This window comes from Onychostoma macrolepis, chromosome 05 (genome assembly GCF_012432095.1).
Source record: "Onychostoma macrolepis isolate SWU-2019 chromosome 05, ASM1243209v1, whole genome shotgun sequence".
Taxonomy (NCBI): Eukaryota; Metazoa; Chordata; class Actinopteri; order Cypriniformes; family Cyprinidae; genus Onychostoma; species Onychostoma macrolepis.
The window spans coordinates 15,337,384-15,359,929 of record NC_081159.1 but is presented as its reverse complement, the minus strand read 5'-3'; the positions used below and the strand labels follow the sequence as shown (position 1 = coordinate 15,359,929).

The 22,546-nt window shown below is 37.6% G+C and overlaps 1 protein-coding gene across 6 annotated transcripts in view; it reads left to right on the top strand.

Annotated features, from left to right (window-relative positions):
• Positions 1–22,546, top strand: part of sptbn2 (spectrin, beta, non-erythrocytic 2) — an 89,197-nt gene that overhangs the window by 48,518 nt on the left and 18,133 nt on the right. For all 6 annotated transcript variants that reach the window (XM_058777196.1, XM_058777191.1, XM_058777192.1 and 3 more), the window contains 14 exons: positions 14,099–14,250; positions 14,389–14,562; positions 17,142–17,233; positions 17,337–17,417; positions 18,273–18,388; positions 18,606–18,718; positions 18,848–19,035; positions 19,839–19,956; positions 20,062–20,220; positions 20,303–20,605; positions 20,820–20,973; positions 21,058–21,452; positions 21,540–21,644; positions 21,778–21,936. In XM_058777196.1, coding sequence (XP_058633179.1) covers positions 14,099–14,250; positions 14,389–14,562; positions 17,142–17,233; positions 17,337–17,417; positions 18,273–18,388; positions 18,606–18,718; positions 18,848–19,035; positions 19,839–19,956; positions 20,062–20,220; positions 20,303–20,605; positions 20,820–20,973; positions 21,058–21,452; positions 21,540–21,644; positions 21,778–21,936 — 2,309 coding nt within the window. The remainder of the gene's footprint in view (positions 1–14,098; positions 14,251–14,388; positions 14,563–17,141; positions 17,234–17,336; positions 17,418–18,272; positions 18,389–18,605; positions 18,719–18,847; positions 19,036–19,838; positions 19,957–20,061; positions 20,221–20,302; positions 20,606–20,819; positions 20,974–21,057; positions 21,453–21,539; positions 21,645–21,777; positions 21,937–22,546) is intronic.

The following is a 22,546-nucleotide window of genomic DNA, read 5'->3' as shown; positions in this document are numbered from 1 at the left end:
GTTTCTTCAGTAAACTGACACTTAAGATTTGTATTGAGCTTAACTTTATGGTTCATTTACAGTATCAGAAACAGTATTTTTTTAATCCAATCTGAATTTAGTCTGTATGTGTTTTTCATGCATGACACAAATGATCTACTGGTTTTTGGATATCTCTGGTTTCATCTGAGAAATCAAACACTGTTTGAATAGGAATGTCTGTAATGTGTGCCCTAAATAATTCTTTCCATTTCTCATTTTGACCATTGTTGAATATTGTAAACTTACTAAAGTATTCAGAAGCAGTCAAAATACCATTGCTGAATACTGTAAATTTCTCATTTTGCCTGATGCTCCTTTATCATGTATTTAGTTTGTTAGCTTTCTGGGTGAAATAACAGTTGGTGTTTCAAGTACTGCATGGCATTGCATCCAGAAAGAACATTTAAGTCACTTAATTTTTTATTTTTTTTGCAGCTGGCCCTGTATCGATATTGCAGCACGTGTGCAGCATTGGACCGTGCTTAATTTGAATACAAGAGCAGCGTTTATAATGGAGTAGAAAAGTGCACGGTTTCTAAAAAAAAAATAAATAAAAAATGAATAGAGCATTATAGGATACAACAAGGTTTATTCTGGCCACAGAGGAACACAACTGGCAAGCAATCTGAATATTGTACCTGGTGGGGAGTGCCCAATGTAAACATGAAACATATGCCATTACCTATGTTGTACTGTGGTACAGTTGTGGAGGCCCTTCATAATGCAGAGGTCAACTGCCTGCTCTGCCAATAGTTAGCAATGGCCCTATAGTATGCAGTGTTTGGTAAACAGCTGTTTTACTAAATCCTTCTGAGGTGAAATTTAGTGCAGTCCCGTATCATGATACGTATTGTATTGTGACTTTGCTGGTGATGCATAGCCCAAGTATTAAGGATGTGTATTGATGTAGTCAAATTTAGGTAAAAATATAATTTTTAGCCTCTCCGAGGACAGCTTGTTCTGAGTCCATGTCCTGTTATCACTGTTCTGTTCTCTGTCCTCCAGTGTCACTTACATTCTCCAGACATCAGAGATACCTCTGAACCCATCATTTTCACCCCTCTGTGTACTGTATGTGTGTGTATGTAAGAATGGGGTTGTGCAAGATATTATTTTCCTCTTTGTGGGCCTGCATAAGCTGAGTTTCTTTAAGAGTATGTAAGTAGAAAACATCTTATTAACATTGCTGCATAAAAGCATTGCAGCAAGGCTGATGTCAGGGGGGAAACAAGATGGCAGGTTTCTAGTTAAGATGCCTTCACGTGTAGAAAATCCCTCTTAGTTATAGCCATTAGAGGTGTGTGTCTTCATTCTTTCTGTGCGTGTGTGTAATAAGTACTTGGTTCTCTTCCCTGTAACAACAGGTGTGTTTTTTGGTCTGGTAATTGGTGCCATGTACACAAGAATTTTGTGCCAGTTTTAGTAGAAATTATATATAATTTTTATTTTATTTTTTTTATTTTTTAATATGCAGTTAAAAATTGTTAGTCAAATAATTCATAGTCTTTCGGCAATGTTTTAAAAGTTAAGTTAAAATAAATGTTTTTCAATAAATTGACAAGTTTTTTGGGTGTTTTTTCATTTGAACTGACCTGCAGTGAGTGTCTGTACACATGAACGTGAAAAACCATGAGAGCCGAAACTTATTGTCTCAAGGAGGTAGTCACTGAAGGAGGATGTTTGCCACATCACTGGGCATCACCCATCAGATGATTACAGGACACACCTCTGTGATTTAAACTTAAATGAACAGGTCATCCGAAAATGACAATTGTGTCATCATTTACTCAATGTGGTGTTCCAAACCTGTATGACTTTTTCTTCTGTGTAACACAGAAGACGATGAACCTCTGACCTTCTCTTCCATATAAATGACAGCTTATGATGTCCATGGTGCATCTTCTGACATTGTATGATTTCTTTGAGAAACAGGCCAACTTTTCCTAATCACTGAAAGTGTTAGGGATTTGAAATGTTAAAAGGCAGAGACAATTGTGACTTGACTTTGATTTTGAGTGACATTTTACCTTTTAAAACAGATTTGTGTCACACATGCAGAAACTTTAAAATACACAAGCAGACATCAGTCATTGTAATTAGGCTCAAAAACAAGCTCACGCTAAATGTTTCTGTAGCTTCTTAATAGTTCAGGATTGGGTTGTCAAACTGTCACGGAACTCAATTACCCACATTCCTTCATTGATGAAGGGTGTGGCGACCTTTTTCTGCTCTGCTTCTGCTTTTTCAAGGAAGCTTGCTACTATAGGGATTAGTGATCAGAGATGTAAATGTGGGCAGAAACGTGAGCAAAAAGGGCCGGAAGATGTAGGGGTTAACAATAATGACAGGAGAGAGAGATGAAAGAGTAGAATATACAGCTCCCCACAGCACGCCCAAACAGCAGCTAGACAGCAGCAATTACACCACTGCTACCAGATGTGTGTGTGTGTGTGTGTAACGTGTTTTGGTTTTTAACATTCAGCAAGTGAGTTATTTGAGTTTAAACATCTGTTATTGCATAGTTCAGTGCGTTGTTCTCTGAATTCCTGTAATTCTCATGGTTTGTTGTTTATGATTTCATTGTATTATTATTTTTATTATTATGTTTTTTAAATCCAAGTTAAAATACTCTTGCTCTCATGCTCTGGTTTTGGTCATTTTAATTTATTTCTTTACTCAATGGTGCCAAATACTAGATATCGTCTGATGTTGTCTATATATATTTCTTTGAAAGAAAGTAATACTTGTATTTAGCAAGGATGGATTAACTTGATCAAAAGTGACAGTAAAAGCTTTTACGTTGTTGCAAAAAAAAAAAAAAAATGGATAAAAAATTAAAAAAAAAAAATATATATATATATATATATATGTATGTATGTATATATATATATATGTGTATGTATGTATGTGTATATGTGTTTCAAATAAATCCTGAAAATAAAAAAAAAGTATCATGGCAGCTGAAGAATAATGAACATTTTAAAAATAAATTAAAATAGAAAAATTATTTTATTTTTTAATTTTTACAGTATTACTGTTTTTTACTTTATTTTGATCAAATAATTGCTTCCTTGGTGAGCTTATAAAACTTCTTTCAAAAACAATCGTACCGACCCCAAACTTTTATATATTATATTATATGTTCCCCATGGACTACTTTTATACCAATTAATAATAATTTTTTATTCTTTATTGTTTAGGCTAAGTAAGTTTAGCCTCGAGCTGGAAAATCAGGTGTAAAACAAACAAACAAACCGAAGTCGGCTACCACAGACATCCATATGACAGGTGTGGATCATAGGAGAACATTAGTAAACACTGCAAGTTGACATTTAGCATTGACTTTGTGTAGATGGCTGTAAAATATTACAGTGAAATGCTGGGTGCATCCAGCGCACATACAATGTGAGATGACATCTCAGAATGAAAATTTATTTTCAGATATTTGAGTTTATCATCTTAGTACATCAGAGCTAATGCATTCCAGTTATTGTTTGCACAGTGATCTTGCAAGATCTCTGGTATTGTTTTCTCAAAACATGACTGCATTACCCAGTAGAGGGGGTGTAGAGTTGTGCATATGTGTATATATGTGTTTGCAGATAAATATGTTGTGTACACAGTTTAATACCTCTGTCAGTGTGCTGTCAACATTGCACTAGCCAATGCGGAAAAACTCCAGACTTGCATCAGCTTTCAGACATACCTGAGCTGCTTATAGTAGTGTGGTGCACAACAGTTTGTGCTAACCTAATATTACTAGAACACAGACATGCTCAAAACAAATGTCAGTTACCACAAGATTTGGATCACAAGACAGAAGTATCACAAGTTTGGAGCAGCAACAAAATATCAGGACATTTCAATGTGATGATGAAAGAGGAAGAATGCAAGAGGAGGATTAGAGCAGATAACTTGTCCAGTGTTTACATTTGACACTAACTCAGTATCAGAGTTTTTTAAGGTTTGAGCTCCATGTCAACAGACATGTGGCTGTGCTGTCTCTCTCTATTGCCCTGTCTCACGCTCTGTTTCTCCTGAACATCACCTCGGGAAAGCAACTCTGTCACAACACGACCAACCTACTGTGGAATTTGCATACACTCACAGTTATAGATTCACACGAATACATGGAGAGTTTAGTACATTTTCTCAGGTGCACCCCAAGACAGAAAACCATACAGAAGTATGTTCTAAAGACATAAACTGTTAGGTTTCTGTGCAAATTCCTTGTATTTCAGTGTATTTAAATTTGTGCTTTAGGCCAGAGAGAGTTGATGCATGTATTTATGTCTGTTGTAGTGGGAGTACCTGTCATATTGAGTCTTACACACTCACAGAAATATATATAGAGTTCTGGCATGAAACTCTAGATGGCGCAATCTGGTAGGTCTAACTCAATCTGACATAATGACATCATTATCACATGGTACAGCTGATTGGTTCTTTCTTGTATTGGTAGCCAATGAGCTCGCTGCTCAACTTTCAAATGTATGACTAGTGCTTGCTGTAGCAGTTGCAGTGGTCTTCAGAAACCCTCCTCCTTCCCCAGCTCCACCTGTATAGATCTGCTATGGGGTGATTCATGTATGCTCTATGGGGGTTTTTCCATATGGTATATGTGCAGCAGCAGTATTTCTTACATGCTCACAGCAGCATGTTGTGGATGTATTGGCAGTAGCAAGTCTCGGTACTTGCTCTGCCACAGCAGCAGCGGTAACAGCATAGCAGATCTATTCTGCCAAGATCAAACACATTAACATTGTCATGTACATTACCATGCCAGTCCCTCCGAGAGTTGTCATTACAGAAATGGTTTTTCGGACTTTAGTGTGTTCCAGTGTTTCCTGCAACAGGAAACACTAGCAGAAGTGATATTTTACTCAAGTTGTGAGTTGGCAGGCTGATGAGATAAAATAATGATAACACAACATGCAAAAACAAGCATACAATGTGACCGGTGTAGTGAATTTGACAAAAAAATGACTCTGACGTCAAACGAACCAGAACACTAAAAGAATCAGAGTTTGGTTTGTTTTGGTGATGTGAATGCTGTTTTCCAAACATTTGTAGCTCATATGAGCATAACCGTGCTAAATTGCAGAAGTAAAACGCTGCTGCTGACAAATTATTTAATAAAACTCTTTATTTGTGTTGTCACTCCTTTTCCTGACAAGCCTGACTGATATACTGCAAGCATACAAAATGTATATCTCATTTATGCTCACCTTCAGCAGAAATGGACTCCTGTGGTTTTCAGAACATTTACAGTACATTCGCAGCAGATAGACGAAAGTGCCATTTCTGTGATGATGGTTTGGAAACAAAACCAAAGTATAAAAGTGAGCAGTTTGCTGCTTTGATGCAAATGTACTGTGCATGGTTTGGAATGAAAAAATACATTTTGAACACAAACCAAAAGTTTGTGTGTATAATAAACGCATATTAATGTGTGTGTGTGTGTGTGTGTGTGTGTGTGTGATTATTATGTGTATGTATTTATTTGTTATTTAACAAGAAGTTCTGTATTCTAAACATTGTGTGTGTGCATGCAGTATTAAAGGGTTAGCTCACCCAAAAATGAAAATTCTGTCATTAATTACTAACCCGTAAGACCTTTGTTCATCTTCCACAAATTAAGATATTTTTGATGAAATATGAGAGCTCTCTGACCCTGCATAGACTGCAACATAACTGCAATGTTCCCAGACCCAGAAACGTAGTAAGTACATTGGTAAAACAGTCCATGTGACATCAGTGGCTCAAATTCAGTTTTGCAAAGCTACGAAAATATTTTTTGTGCGCAAAGGAAATAAAAGTAACATTATCGTACCTAACGTAATCAGCGTTGTTTATGTTCTGGGGGAAATGCGCACATGCATAGTGGTACTCTCCAAAATCGCAGAAGATAACTCTGGGAGAAGAAATGTTGAATAAATTGTTATTTTTGTTGTCAGAGAGCTCTCAGATTTCATCGAAAATATCTTAATTTGTGTTCCAAAGATGAACGAAGGTCTTAGGGGTTTGGAACGACATGAAGGTGAATAATTAATGACAGAATTTAAATTTTGAGGTTAACTATCCCTTTAAGAAATTCATTTTGTCCTTCTATCACCTTGTATGCTTACTGTGTTAAATGATTCACTTAATGTTTTCCCATCATTCTCCTAGCGTTATACCAGTGTTTCCTCAACGTTTATTGAGGTAGTGTCTCAATGTTGAGATCATGTTTGAGCACCAGCAGTTATTAATCTCTCTCTCTCTCGTGTACATAATTGATAACTAGCTAGACATTAACCTTCAAAGTACGCTGTTAATGTCCACAGACTTTTGTTTCCATATCGAAGTGACCTTTATGTTTCTATGGTAACTCTTTCTCTATACTGGAAATATTGCCGTGAAAGTTAATGAACATGAGCTCATTGTTTGTTAGTGATGAAATCTAAGGACAGACCCATGTGACATTTTTATGTTAGAAAGGTTTGTCTGAGACCGATATCAGCACCAGTGACATCAGTGGAGTAATGAGGACAGAGCTGTTTGTCTGTACCGAAGTGATGTTTTAAGTGTGTGTGTGTGTGTCTGTGCTGTGATCTGTTTAATGTGGTTCAGATCAGAAACGGACACCTTGATATATGCTACGTGTCGAGATGTGGTGGTGGTGGTGATGATGAATGTGTACTGAATTCACACAGATGTCATTCACATTGACATTCATGCTTATACACCCTCCTTTACATCAAGGCTATTTTTAGCTCTCTTTGTGGGTTTTGGAAACGCCACTTTCTAGACTGTGTGTTTGTTTATTCTGAAGTAGGGCTGGGCGATATGTCAAAAATATCTTATCGATAATCGCCTTAAGAAATATCGCTATATTCGATAATATCGTCTACCTAAGCCCCACTTCCACCACGCCCCGCCCCAGCCGAGACAACATTGCCGACATGCACCGTAAACACACACCATGTTCAGTTTGGTCTTAATTATTGGCACATTAAAGTTTGGTATTACTTTTCTTAGTTTGTGCTTAAACTAACAGAAAACATTAGCTTTGCTGTTATGTTGATGTTGCTAATAATTTCCACTCTGTTCTTATCAAACTTGTGTTTGAAATGAATTTCGTTTTGTGAGTAGAACTGTTGAGGAAAAATAATAGAACCCATTTTTTAGTTCATCATGGTGAAGTTGGACATTCTGTCTTGAATAAATATGCCTGTTTTCCGATATTTCTCTTTCTTTTTGGCATTAGACACATTTCATGATGTTAAGTTTAATTTCCTTGATTACAATAATTGTAGCACTGTTTTTAAACTTGTAGTCAAGCTATAATGTATTTGATATTTATCATGCATGACTAAAGTCGTACTGGGATTAAAAGGAATTCTGAGCAAAAAAGGGGTTTTTTTTGCCCGTTTTTAATAAAATAAAAATAACTGCTTAATTTATTTAGAAGAAGGGTAATTTTAAATTTCACTTTTGTATTTTACTTTTTATATTTTTTATTGTATTAATCAAAATACAATGCCCAAAATATAATATTCAGTGTTGGGCTGCCGAATCTCTGAACGTGTGCATATTGAGGGGCGAGCTGAGATCTAGTATAATGTCTTCATCCGTTTGCAACAAAACTTTATAGTTTTGTTACAAATGAATTGAGAATTTATAGTGCTATATCTCAGCTTAATTAAACATAATTATACTGTATACACTGTTTTAAAAAATCTGTAAAAATAGAGCACTGTGCGCTGTATGAATAGGCTGTGAAGGAATTTGTGTTTTTATTATAACTGTCATGTTTGTGGTTTTTCATCATTATACAGTCTGTTTAAATAAATATTCAGAAACACATGCAGTGCCACTATTTGTCTTTTTTTCAGTTTAACTTTTATTATACCGCAGATCAAAATAGAATAGGCCTATACCCTAAATAAGGATAAATTATACTGGAACACATCTCCAAAATAATCGCATCTGACATGCATGTTGCCATTACAGTAGTCAGCACTGAACAACAGGCAAATAAAATATAAACTGAGGTTACAAAAGTGGTTCAGTCAAGATCAGTGAGGGATTTTCTTTTCTTTTGTTCTTTGATTAACATTAATGACTGGCGGCTGCTGTCAATGCACGGATCCAATACACCATAGGTAACTAACAGGTGGACCGCGGTCCGGGTCCGGACCCAGAAGCCGTCCCATCTGGACCCAGACCTACATATCTAGCTTCTATTTCAACTGGCGCAGCTTTTGTAGTCTTTACGGTAGCGGACTCCGGTCCGAATCCGTGAAGGCTTTTGACATAATGAAATAAATACCAAACGCTAATTTCTAGTACATCAAATTTATATCTAGCAGATCAAGGTCAGCTCTAGAGCTGTTTGGGTGCGGTCGTGCGTGCAGTGATGAGAGCAGAGAGCTGCCCGCTGCGTGCAGACAGATGAAACTTTCAGTGGGTGAAAAGCAATGGCATTTTCAAAAATTAGGAAAGTTGACGGGTCCTTGAAAATCTTAAATGTTACAAGAAAGTCTTAATTATGATTTCAGGAGGTGTTAAATGTGGGGACTGAAAGACAAGAATTACGCTATTCTTTGAATAAATATGAGCGCTGCACGTTTCAAAGTCATCTGCTTCGCTGCTTTGTGGAGTCTGTCTCTTGGGCTTTGTGTACTGCCATTCCCAAAGCGCCACCTTCTGGAAGAGAATGATTTTCCATTTTCAATCAGCCCGTACAGTCTGCTGTTGTCAAAGGCCAATGTGAAAATCAATCCATGTTTTTAAGCAAACACGCAGAGTTGTAAATGTGAACTGGTGGATCAACAAGAAGATGTGTTATAAAATGTAAACAATTAAGGCAGTAAAATATATTTATATGTTATTTAATTAATATAATACTTGATTGTTTTTGTGAAAACCTGCATCTGAACAGTAAATTGTGCTTTTTACAGTCATTTAATTTTTAATTTTTTTTAAAAAAATTTGTGCAGGTCTTAAAAAAAAGGTCTTTAAAAGTCTTGAATTTAAGCTTAAATATCCTGCAGATACCCTGGCCTGGCAAAAACCATCAATTGTTTTTTATATAGGCTATAATTGTTTGGACCTCGGCTGGTGGGGAGGGTTCATTACTGGACCTCGAGCCGTTTTAGTTGAAGACCCCTGCAATACACCCTTGTTTTTTTTCTCAACACTTTACGTTTCACTTAAGGCATAACTGATTGTGTTTATGGGATATTTTGATATAATTCTGTGTGTATTTGTCCCTTCGAATGTTTAAGAATGCGATAAAGAGAGCTCAGTCCAGAGGCGGTCGTATATAAGAGGCGGCTTTTGTGCGTGCGCTTTGTGTGTATGTGTGTGCTCTACACAGAAAACAGCACGCGAGTGCAGAAGTGCATTCTATTTCATCGTCTCGCAGTTGAATTTTTTGAAATCACAATAAATGCGCATACAGGAATCGAGAAGCAGAATCTAAATTAAATTTTATAACAAGTAATTAAATTCCTGACCTTACGCATCTGATCTGATTTCCAAAATTGGAATAGCTCATTGGAATATTTCGATTCCCAACCCTCCTACTAAATTATTTCATTCTTGCAAGCAAAAAGACCTGTATGGTGACTATGGGGCTGTGTAAAATATTTTTTTGCAACTTATAGGTTTATCATTTGTCACTTAATGTTGATAATCGTCTGTTACCTGACTGTTGACATCGACGTCGCGATACTTACTAGACATCGTCGATATACGATAATATCGTCATATCGCCCAGCCCTATTCTGGCTCGGTATGGAGTGAGTGTGCTGATTGGTCGATGATTTTCCTCTCTGCCAATAATCTCATTTGTGCTTCTTTTTTAAATTTACTGACTGGAAGCTCAACATGCTAGTAACATGCTAATCATGTTGGAAACATGCTAGCGACATGCTAGTCACTTGCTAGTCATGCTAGCAACATGCTAGTAACATGCTAATCATGTTAGAAACATGCTAGCGACTTGCTAGTCATGCTAGCAACATGCTAGTAACATGCTAATCATTTTAGAAACATGTTAGCGACATGCTAGTCACTTGCTAGTCATGCTAGCAACATGCTAGTAAAAAGCTAATCATGTTAGAAACATGCTAGCGACATGCTAGTCATGCTAGTAAAATGCTAATCATGCTATCAACCTTTTTCTGGTTTTTACCTTTTAAAAACTAGTAAATGAACACTTAACTAGCCTATTTCAAACTGAAAACCTTTAAACTTCAAGCTTTCACAACTGCTTTAAACATTCAGGCTAAGCTTTCTCAAGCCAACCTAAAGTTTGTCTCGACAAACTTTTTTATCTAGTCTCATTTGTGCTGCTTTTTTAAATTTACTGACTGGAAGCTCATGAAGATGCAGCTTTAGCTTTGTGTGTTTTCAGGTTAATCTGTAATTGATGGATTAGTCAGCAGTGAAGATCAGCTGTTGACATTTACAAGAATCATTTACACTAAAAACCCCTTAAAACAATATTTTGCTTGTTTTACATACAAATATATATGGGAAAATATTTTCCTAGTATATCAGGAGTAAGCACCCCCTTTTAACATGAATTGCCACTTATTTCACAGTAACATCAACTGTCCCTTAAAGTCTCAGAAAAATGAAAGATCTCAGTATAGACTTAAGTGAAATGCATCATGATCATCAATGACAGTGAGCTGCTCCAAACAGTGGACATGGATCATCAGTCACGTGTAATCTTTAACTCTGTGACTGTACTGAAAGGCTCTTCAAAACCATGTGGGCTGACACATGTCTAGGAAAAGTTGTAGTAAAATGGTCCTGACCTTTAGAACAGGCTGGAGGAACCAGCAGATCACATCTCATTACCTCCTCCTAATATAAAATAGGAGATTGGACATTGTGTAACGTAGGTCATATGTGTACGCTGGTCTTCTCTGTAACTATGAGGTCTATTAGTGGGAAGTAGACAGATGCATGTGTGTGTGTGTGTGTGTGTGTGTGTGTGTGTGTATGAATCAATTTGAATAGCAGGTATGTACTGATTATCTGTTCATATTGACTGTCCATCTTAATGGTCAAATGACTGCTGTACCCTCTCGTTCCTATTTGCATTGTAAAGCAGGTCAGAGTCCTCTGACTCCCTTCTGCTTCCTGTGTGTGTGTGTGTGTGTGTGTGTGTGTGTGTGTCCTCCTCCTCCTCGGTGTGGAATGCTCAAGGTCTCCTCATTTGTAAACAGATCAAGGCTAAAGTACCAAAACACCACAACTGTGATAACACGCGCACACACACACACACACACACACACACTCACACTCACACTCACTCACTGACTGACCCTTCACTGCAGTTTTGGGCCTGTTTGGTCAACACACAAATTCCTTTTATTTGGTAAAAGCTAAATATTTATTCTCCTAAAGCACAATGCCCTTGGAAACCTCATGTAGTGTGTGGGTGTGTGAGTTACTACTGACAGTTATATTCCGAAATGGCATTCCAATATTTGATCTCACAAATTGTTCACATTTGAATAGATTTTCATATGTAATTAAAACATCATTATTCAATACTGTGCATTATATCCACAGGTGTACATTGTGTTTTTCTTTAACTTATGAGCGGCCAGCAATTCCCAACAAGGAAAATCTCAAAAATATGCTGCAAGTTGAACTGCTTGCTTTTGCAGAGTAATAGATGTTTTAACAAACTGGCCAGAGGGTGAAATTGTCGAGGCGTCTAATCAAAGTCACCCCTACTCCAGCCCTGCTCACGCTAGTTTAGGTCTCTGCATCCAAACCAGTAAAGTGGAGTATTTTCCTGCGATTATGTGCATATAAGAGTGTTTGTGTGCTTGAAAGCACTGTCCCTCCTCTCAGTGACGGTGACAGGCAGAACAGGTTTCTTCCCCTGGTGTGTGGAGCATTTCCCTGAACGAATTTGTAGTGAGAGTGTGTTCATATCAATGGAAGCAAAAGTACAAAGCCCTGTTCTCTATTCTAAATTCTTTTGACTGTAGATCAGGATTACTACTGCTTCATGTAATGCAACTAATATAATTCTACCCTGTACTCTGTCTGGATTTGCGAAACCCATCAAAACCATGAAATAACAGGTTTTTAACATTTTCTCACACAACAAATAACGCCCCAAATATGGCCTAATAATATGTATTAATGCTGTAGTTACGACGACAAAGCTTAGTTTCAAACTCTTTATTAATAAAAACTGGGGTATGTATTTAATGTCTATATAAAATGAACCACAATTCATATTGTGACTCTAGAATTGTATATTATTATTATTATTATTATTATTATTATTAACAAAATGCTTATACACAAGATATATATATATATATACGAAGGCACACATACAGAGCTGGGCAAAGTACCAGATGTAATTAGTGTGTAATGTAGTCTGGGTTGACGCTGCATAGATTTGTTCATGGTTGATGAGGATAAGGGAATGCCACACAGCATGTCCGTGTTGGCCACTAGCATATGGTTTGGTACTCATAGCTTGTTTATCCCCCAAACCACCAGTTGAGAATCACTGAGCCAGATTAAAGCTAGATTACACTCTCGGCTTCCTCTTAACCTATTTGTCAATCCATCTGGGTGTGAACTGTCACAAAGGTGTTTACATGCACTTTTTGGCTGGTTTTCTTTTACTATCTGGTCCAGCTCATCTATTTCAAAGTATAATTTTGTGTTGTATAATATTATTAAAAATATATGATATGAAATTGTAGTTTTGTCAAGAAATCTATATGTTGAGTTAATTAATATTTATTTACAAAAATAATTTGTGACCTGCATGATCTTGTGAGATTCACTCATTTGCATGTGACCACTGTCTGACCAGGATCAGGCCTCTGCAGACACACAAACACACTTTTCAGATCGTGTGTCCTTTGCTTTTTAACTACTTTTTTAGCAGTGTGAAAGTCAATTACTCTGAGGTTTTCAGTCGTAGATGTACAGGTGTTTCTGTTTGGTACTGTTTGATCCAATTCCCTGTGAAATAACAAGCTCAGCCCTAATGGAAGGCTGTGTGTGTGTGCGCTTGTGCGTGAGAGAAGAGCTGTGACCAGATGGTTCTGAGGCTGAACTTGTGTTGCCTCTCACTGCTATTGTGCGTTATTTTGTGTGCTTGTTTTCAGCATTTACGAGGAGCGTGCTTGTTTAATGACTGAAGCGTTTTGTACTCATGACATTTTTCTTATCAGCAATTAAATTACCATGCTTCATTTAAACTTGTTACAGGAATTATCTTCTCGTATTAGTGCACGCGACACAGCACGCAGCCCTCGCTCAGTCTTTCTGAATATAGGTGGTAGTGGGGGCAGTATGTAGTAGTGTTTGTGATGAACAGGTTGCTCTTCCTCAGTAAAGGTCATTCAGATGACAGCAGTGGGTTGAGCCTCTTAATGGCCAGCCCCATATGCTTTCACATGAGTTCCAGCGACGCTAATACTGCACCGTTCTTTACTCAGTAGACACTCATCTGTCTGCAGTCATATCAAGCATTCCTGTTCTTTTCCTCCCCGTCTTGGTCTTTTTCTCTCTGTCTGTCTTCATTCATTGATCAATCTTATGAGCAGATGCACTTTTTTTTTTTTTTTAAATAGTATGCATCACACAGTGTTTTTTGCTGGGGAGTCCCACCCCTTCCATCGTGTAATTGGCTGGCTGTGAGTGAGGTCTGCGCTGATTAATGTGGGCAACCATCAGTCAAGCTGTCAGTGCACTGCAGTAATTGAGTTGCTTTAATAGAGTTTAGAGTTACAGTCAGTCCTCGGTCACTGCATGTCATTCATAAATGTTCATTTTATGCACATGAGTTGTAAGATACAGGTCCTGACATGGTGTGTAGCAGGAAAATTTATGGAGTCTTGTTTTTAGAGAACCTCATGTTTTTTACATGATGTGTAATTTTAGATAATTTTTTGGATGGATTCACGGGCTTTTGCGGTTTATGAATGTTGATCTGTGTTCAAATTTAAGCTTGGACTTCAGTGAACCATTGGTGTATGTTACAGATTTGTGTTGTTTGACCTTTAAAACTACTTTGACTTTTTTCTTCCAGATGAGAGAGAAGCAGTGCAGAAGAAGACCTTCACAAAATGGGTGAACTCTCACCTGGGCCGTGTGACCTGCAGGATTGGTGACCTCTACACCGACCTCCGCGATGGACGTATGCTTATCCGACTGCTGGAGGTCCTCTCTGGGGAACAACTGGTCAGCAATCCCTCCATTTATCCATTCATCCATCCATACATCCATCCATCCATTTCTATAAATCAAATGCCGGGTTGCTGTGATAATCACTACACTATCATTTATTACATTTGTTTTGCTTATCGTTGTCTTGTTTAGCCAAAGCCCACCAAGGGCCGTATGCGCATCCACTGTCTGGAGAACGTTGACAAGGCTCTGCAATTCCTGAAGGAACAAAAGGTTCATCTGGAGAATATGGGTTCTCATGACATTGTCGACGGAAACCACCGCCTCACACTTGGACTCATTTGGACCATAATCCTCCGCTTCCAGGTAGGAGTGCGTAGATTTGACTAGAGGTGTGAGAAATAGAGAGACAGGTGGAGTCTTTAAGCGAGAGAAATAGAATCTTTCACTTGTTACTGAAGAAATGGCAACACCTGTTTTTAACTAAATCATTGTTCATGCCAATGTTTTGGTGCACTGTTTGTAGTTGTGTAGTGCAGCCCACAACATTAAATATAATCCTGATTTTGGAGTTTGACTCATAGATATGCATGTTAAGCCCAAAAAAAGGTTTTAGGCAGAGAGTGTGATTATCTGTCATTATTGTGATCTTTTGTCTTCTATTAAACCAGTTCTGTTCTTTTTGTTTGTCCTTAGCTGTATCAGTTTGCCATCTATTCAAAATGAAGTATAATTAGCATATTTTTAATCGGTTCAAAATTCCTTCTATTGAAATATGCAGAATTATCAAAGCATGGTGATCCAGACTGCTCACTGCGTTTCATCGCTGCTTCTGATTAGTTTGTGAAGATGTTGCTGATTTGTGTTTTATTATATTGCTGCGATGACATAATTACAGAAGATTGAACATATTTTTCTTTTCATTCTTTGCTGAATGAATCCCAGTAGATTATAAATTATTATGGGGATATAATCTGAAATGGATCAAGATGACTTTATAAACAGACTTAATGAGGCTTGGCAGGGTTATGTTCTGCGCTAGTGTACGTGTTTGTCGATATTTCAGTCTGGTTTAAGATATCTCTCAACAAGAGTTCTGTTTGGCTGTGATATAGTAATATAGATCTATAGGTTTTAGAGCTGCACACTGTTAGCATGAGGGTACGAAAGCTTAAGAATTTGTAGGGATACACGATATTGGATTTTTGCCGATATTTTACAACTCATTTTGGCCGATACTGATATATTTCCTTTTGTTTGGAAGCAACACCAAGTCTCTCCTGTGCAGAAATTAAAAGCCAAATATTTTTTAAACTTTGGTTAGTTTTTAACAAGAACTTATTTGTTAGAATTAAATAAACAATAATGAAGGTTTTTTGACAGTACATTGAAGCGTTGAAAAGAACTATAAATAAACTATATCAATCGCTGCATCAGGGTCAGGGTCAGGGTTGGAGCTAAACTCTGCAGTGGATTGGACCTCCAGGGTACGGTTTGAGGAACCCTGGTCTAAATGTTACTTGTGTAGGCTATTTTACTTTTAATTGAATTAGAAGTAGGCCAACAGCGCCCCCTACAGATTTAAACTCCTTACTGAGCGGGCATTAGGACCTGGGGGAGGCTTTCACTGCTGCCGCTGCTGCCACTGCACATGCTATTATTGTTTATACACCGAACGCACCATTCTGTACGTGCTTTCACAGATTAAATGCAGCGATCCAAAAGAGTGAATCTAATAATCATTCAGACAAAACTTTGCTTCAAAAATGAGTCACACTGTTGAAGTGATCTAATCGCTAGCACACCCTGAGCACATGTGAGTTAAGGTATTCCTCTTATCGGCAAGACATATCGGCATAATTTTTCATATTGGGCGGATGCCGATATTTACATTTAAAACCGTTATCGGCCGATTCCCGATATAAGTCCGATAATATAGTGCATCCCTAAGAATTTGGAGTATTTTTTTTATCTACGACGGTTTATTTTATGTAGTAATCATTTATTGTATATGTAAATTCGTATTTACGCAACCTTCACATTTTGGGGTCAGTAAGACCCCAATGAAATGTAATATTTATTCAGCAAGGATGCATTAAATTGATCAAAAGTGACAGTAAAGATATTGTTATAAAAATTCTATTTCAAATAAATCTGTTCTTTTGAAAAATCTATCACAGTTCAAACTAAAATATTAACCAGAACAGATTTTTTCAACATTGATCATAATAAGAGATGTTTTTGAGCATCAAATCAACATGTTAGAATGATTTCTGAAGGATCATGAAACACCGAAGACTGGAACAATGCTAAAAATGTTACTTTGCCATTACAAGAATAAATCACATTTAAAATATATTAATTTAGAAATGAAAATATTTCATTCACACTATTATCGTTTTTAATGTGTATTTAATTAAATAAATGCAGCTTTGGTGAGCATAAAATGCTTCTTTTAAAAATATTTGTAAAAATCTTGCCAACCCCAAAACTTTGGAATGGTATTGTATAAAAGACGTGATCGGCAGCAAAAATGTCATTGGTTTATATGGTTTGTTTGTGTTAAATCACTTAAAGGCCATGAACACATCGCAGCTAAATAAATCTGTCACTGCTTTCCTGAGTGCTGAATTATGTATAGTACACACTTAACTTTTTATTTATATATTTAACTGGTTATTTATAGGAGTGACAACTGCATTCTACAAATCAATTTACTGCCAGAAATTCAGGTAGTGGTTACAGTGTTTATGTTAAATTCTCAGTAGTGTCTACAAAACTGGACTCAGCAGCTTATAGAACATAAACAAAGACAGCATCTATGTTGATAGGTGTCTAGTAAAAACTGTTAGAAACTTTCCAGTCCTCCAAACTTAGAATCTAAACTACAAGGAAAAGATATGCAGTTTATACAGTAACGTTTTACATCTCACTTGTTTGAACAGATCCAAGACATTAGCGTTGAGACAGAGGACAACAAAGAGAAGAAATCAGCCAAAGATGCTCTGCTGCTGTGGTGTCAGATGAAGACTGCAGGGTAAGAGTGGAAGAGAAAGAAATGAACTGAATGAGTGAATGTGTGATGCTTTATTAAATACACTAGTTCTGCTCCTGTACTAATGAATGCGTCCTCCATTCAGGTACCCAAATGTCAATGTCCACAACTTTACCACCAGCTGGAGAGATGGTCTAGCGTTCAATGCCATAGTGCACAAACACAGGTATCGATCTGAGCTCACAAACACACACACTGACATATAAGTACAAGGCCTTTGTTCTCAAACATATGACAAGCTTTGGTATGACTACGATTTCCACATAGTAGCATGTGCTCACGCACTCTACGCCCCTTCATTCTTCAGCATGTTCCCACACATACAGAGAGGCCTGTAGGGGCTTCAACCACCAGCGGCATTCTGGAATTTTAACTTTGTTCTCCAAAAGTGCATATAAATACAGAAGTTGAAAGAATCACTCTAAATTTGCAAGTTCTGAGACTTGTAAATTGTGTAAAAGCCTATGTCTATATTTTTTTGGACAACATTATAAATTTACTTAACTTTTTTTTTTTAATTCAATTTTTCTCTTTTTATGCTCCTAATTTCATTTTTAATTTAATGTATTCATTATGTAAAAAAGTAGAAGCATGTTCTTGGTCTCAACTGTATTTACTGTAAATTGTACAGTATTGTATGATTTGTATATTTCCTCTTTCTTCTTCCTAAGAAATCATTTCATTAAAAATTAATTGGACCCAGTAGGATGTTCTGCTCTTCTCATCCTCAGCAGTCCCACTAGCTGCTCATTTTTGCTCTTTTCCTCTCAACTGTCGCCCAGCAGCTTTGTTCTTTCTGCAATTTTTTCATGCAGAGGAACAGAAAAAAAAAGTTGAATTAAGTTGACCTAAATAAGGAGAGAAAAATCCTTCACTTTCTCTTTGCAGTGTTGAAGTGCTTCCCTCATTTGTTGGAAAAGTGTATTGCAGGGTTTTTACACACTGAAATGTCCTCTTGGAGTTTTACAGCCCCAAAATAACTTTATTGTTGATTTCTTCTTCCTCTCTTTCTCATTTTTAGGCCAGACTTGATTGACTTTGATAATCTTAAGCGCTCTAATGCCCACTATAACCTGCAGAATGCCTTTAATGTGGCAGAGAAGGAGCTGGGTCTTACCAAGCTACTGGATCCAGAGGGTGAGATAAATATATGGGCATAAATAGCAAATACATGCATAATTTTTAACCAGACAATAAAGACAGAGCTACCGTCAAGCACTCTATAAAAACAATACACTCTGATGAACACAGAACCTTTCGGTGTCCAGAAAGACTAGACTTGCCAAATGAAAAGAATGAAATTATTATTTATTATTAACTATCTGATGTATTTGTCTTATCTCTTGTTCTTTAGATGTGAATGTTGATCAGCCTGATGAGAAGTCCATCATCACATATGTGGCCACATACTACCACTACTTCAGCAAGATGAAGGCGCTCGCCGTAGAGGGCAAGAGAATCGGCAAGGTACATGGAGAGCGAGAGAGAATTACAGTCTACCCTTATGTTTACATAGCCATTTCCTGAAGCATTTCTATTTCTGTAAGTGTGGATTATTATTCTGTGAAGTGAATAGGGGTGTATTTGTTTCTGTAGGTGCTGGACTATGCTATCGAAGCAGATCAGCTGATAGAGAAATATGAGACTCTGGCCTCAGAGCTGCTGCAGTGGATTGAACAAACCATCGTTACCCTTAATGACCGTCAACTCGCTAACTCACTCAATGGGGTTCAGAACCAGCTACAGGCCTTCAATACATACCGCACCGTGGAGAAACCACCTAAGTGAGTGATGTCCACAAGGAAAAATATACAGTGATGTAAAGGCAACATAAAGTCATGTTTGACCCCGTTTACTTTTTAATACATGTTCCAGACATGATCAAGTGGTGCATGTTATTCCAGAGCAGAAAATTCTATGTGATCTTCAGTTAAAATGTAACTTACTCTAAAATGACTTTTCTTCTTGGTATATTTGTCTTGTTGTCTAGTACAAGTATCTAAACATTCTGAAATCAGGAAACATTGAAACCTGAGAATCAAAATGGCATAAGCTGTTACGCAAAATATTAAGGAGATTACTCAAAATTGAGTTTCTGCTTACAAAAAATAAATTAATTAATTTAAAAAAAAATCTGCTGGTCTGGTAAGAAAAAATAAAATAATCTTGTTTTCACTTTGAATTAAGACTTTACCGCATTGGTGGGTTGGTGGAGACATTATTATTATTATTATGTTTTATTTTTTATTTTTTCCCCAAAACTGTTAGAAGTCATTTTGCTTCTCAAGTAAATATGTCTTGATTTAAGAATGCTTAGAAATTTCTATTGTTTGCAGTGTTGGATGATGTTTAATAATAGCTAGTATAGGCATTGTTTTAGCAAACTCGCATTCAGTTTGGCTCGGTTGTGATATGTAACACCCACTTTTTACCATCTATTCAATTCCCGGTGGATAAAATCAGGCTTACTGGATTCACATTACAGGAGTAAAATTGGCTGCAAACAGGATTTTTATGTTGACTTTAAACATTTGATGTCCAGAAGTCATTCTAGACACGTCACTTTAATCCTGTATGTGTTTGACAGATTCACTGAAAAGGGAAATTTGGAGGTTTTGCTCTTCACCATTCAAAGTAAGATGAGAGCAAACAATCAGAAAGTCTACATGCCACGAGAGGGAAAACTCATCTCTGACATCAACAAGGTATATATAAACATCAAATGCTCCTCTACATGTGAAGCTACACAAGCATAACTTGAGTTTTGAGTGATGCTCATGGCCAGTTGTGTTTACTGCTTGTCTGGAAAGGCATGGGAGAGGCTGGAGAAAGCGGAACACGAGAGGGAGTTGGCACTGAGAAATGAGCTGATTCGTCAGGAGAAGCTGGAGATGTTAGCCGCACGTTTTGACCGCAAAGCAGCCATGAGAGAAACCTGGCTTAGCGAAAATCAGCGGCTAGTCTCACAGGTGGCGTAGACTAACACTGGCAAAAATATTTATGGTTTAATGTGAGATGTTGAGTAACATAAGACTTTGTTGTGACCTTTAGGACAATTTTGGTGTTGAACTGGGTGCTGTGGAAGCAGCTACTCGCAAACATGAGGCCATCGAGACAGACATCCAGGCGTATGGTGAGCGCGTAGCAGCTGTAGAAGCTGTTGCTCGAGAACTGGAGGCGGAGGGATATCATGAAGTGCGGCGCATACTGGCACGGAGGGATAACGTCCTCAGACTGTGGGAGTATCTGAAGGAACTACTTGCGGCACGGAGAGAGAGGCTGTTTGCACACAGAGACCTGCAGCGCCTCCTACAGGAGATGAGCTACATCATGGACTGGATGGAAGACATGAAGGTACTGACTTATTCAGACCAACATTTTATTTTCCACTGCTACAAAATAGTGTGAAGTTAGTGTGAACTCCTGAACTTTTTTTTACTTATCTTCTAGCACTCCCTTGCAGCTCCCTGTATGTTGTAATGTTTGTAATGTCTTACAGATCTGTCCTTGGAGATTGCTGTTTTTTGCATCCACAGCTAATTATGTGTGTTTTTGTTTGTGTGTTTAGAGTCGCCTGCAATCTCAAGACAGTGGAAAACACCTTCATGATGTGGAGGACTTGCTGCAGAAACACACACTTGTGGAAGCTGATATATCCGCACAGGCTGAGCGAGTCAAAGCCGTGCAGGCTGCTGCGAAGAGATTTACTTCAGATGAACAGAGTGAGGATATTCCCTGTACTTACACAAACATGTGGTTGTTGTAAGCTCAAAATTAAAACACAGTTGGTTCTCCTCTCTTTTTAGGTTATAAGCCATGTGACCCCTCTCTGGTTGAAGAGAAGGTGGATCTTCTGGGCCGAGCGTACGGAGAACTTGGGCAGCTGGCAGCAGATCGACGAGCTCGACTGGATGACTCGCGAAGGCTGTGGCAGTTCCTGTGGGAACTGGGAGAGGAAGCCGCCTGGATCCGAGAGCAGGAGCAGATCTTGTCTGGAGGAGACTACGGAAAGGACTTAAGCTCCGCTCTTCACTTTCTGTCTAAACATGAGGCCTTCAGGGATGAGATGGCAGCCCGCTATGGCCCTCTGGGGAACAGCATTGCTGGTGGAGAGGCCCTGGTGAAGGAAGGCCACTTTGGAGCACCTGAGGTGACAGAGCGAATCAAGGATGTGAGAGCACAGTGGTCGCACCTGGAAGAGGTAAAGGATCAAACTTTTAAAGTGGAATGTTTCTCTTTCCACAGCATCACAATCTTATACCACATTTCACACTTTCTTTTTCTACAGACCTCACAGCTGCGTGAGGAGGGACTGAAAGAGTCTGTAGCTTTCCATCAGTTCCAGACAGATGCCAACGACATGGAGGCCTGGATACTTGAAACACTAAGACAGGTAAAATAAACACATGAATATAGATTTAACTGACTGTTTGTCTGGCTATATTTCAGAAGAATTTATCACGGTGTAGCTGTGTTGCTGAGTTCGGGCGCCAGATTGACTGTTATTCTGTGTGTTCTGTTTGCAGGTGTCTAGTCAAGAACTTGGCCATGATGAGTTTTCTACACAAACACTGGCCAGGAAGCAGAGAGAAGTGGAGGAGGAAATTCAAAGTCACAGATCACTCATCGACTCACTACATGAACAGGCCTCAACACTGCCTGAAGCATATGCACAGTCTCCACAGGTACACAAAACACACATTAGAAATTAACTAAGCATTATTTTAGAATTAACTACAAATTAGTAAGCAATATTAAACACAGTTTATATATTTGAATTGACTGACACTGCTGTTGATATTTATACACTACTGTTGAAAAGTTTGGGGTCGGGTCAGTAAGATTTTTTTGAAAAGAAATTAATACTTTTGTTGAATAAAGGATAAGCTGAATTGATCAAAAGTGTCAGTAAAGACTTTCTTTTTCAGATAAATACTGTTCTTATTATTTTTTTAGTTCAAAGAATCTAAGAATCACAGTTTTTACAAATGTATAAAGCAGGAAAATTGTTTTTAACATTCATAAAATAAAATAAATGTTTCTTAAGCACCAAATCAGCATCTTAGAATGATTTCTGAAGGATCATGTGACACTGAAGTCTGGGGTAAATGGCTACTGAAAATTCTGTAGAAAATTACATTTTAAAATACCGTAAAATAGAATAAATGTGTTTTTTTTTTTTATCATATTTCAAAATTTTTCTGTTTTAATTGTATTTTTGATTAAATAAAAGCGGGTTTGGTAAGCATAAGATGCTTATTCAGAAATATTTATAAATCTTTCTTTCCCCAAACT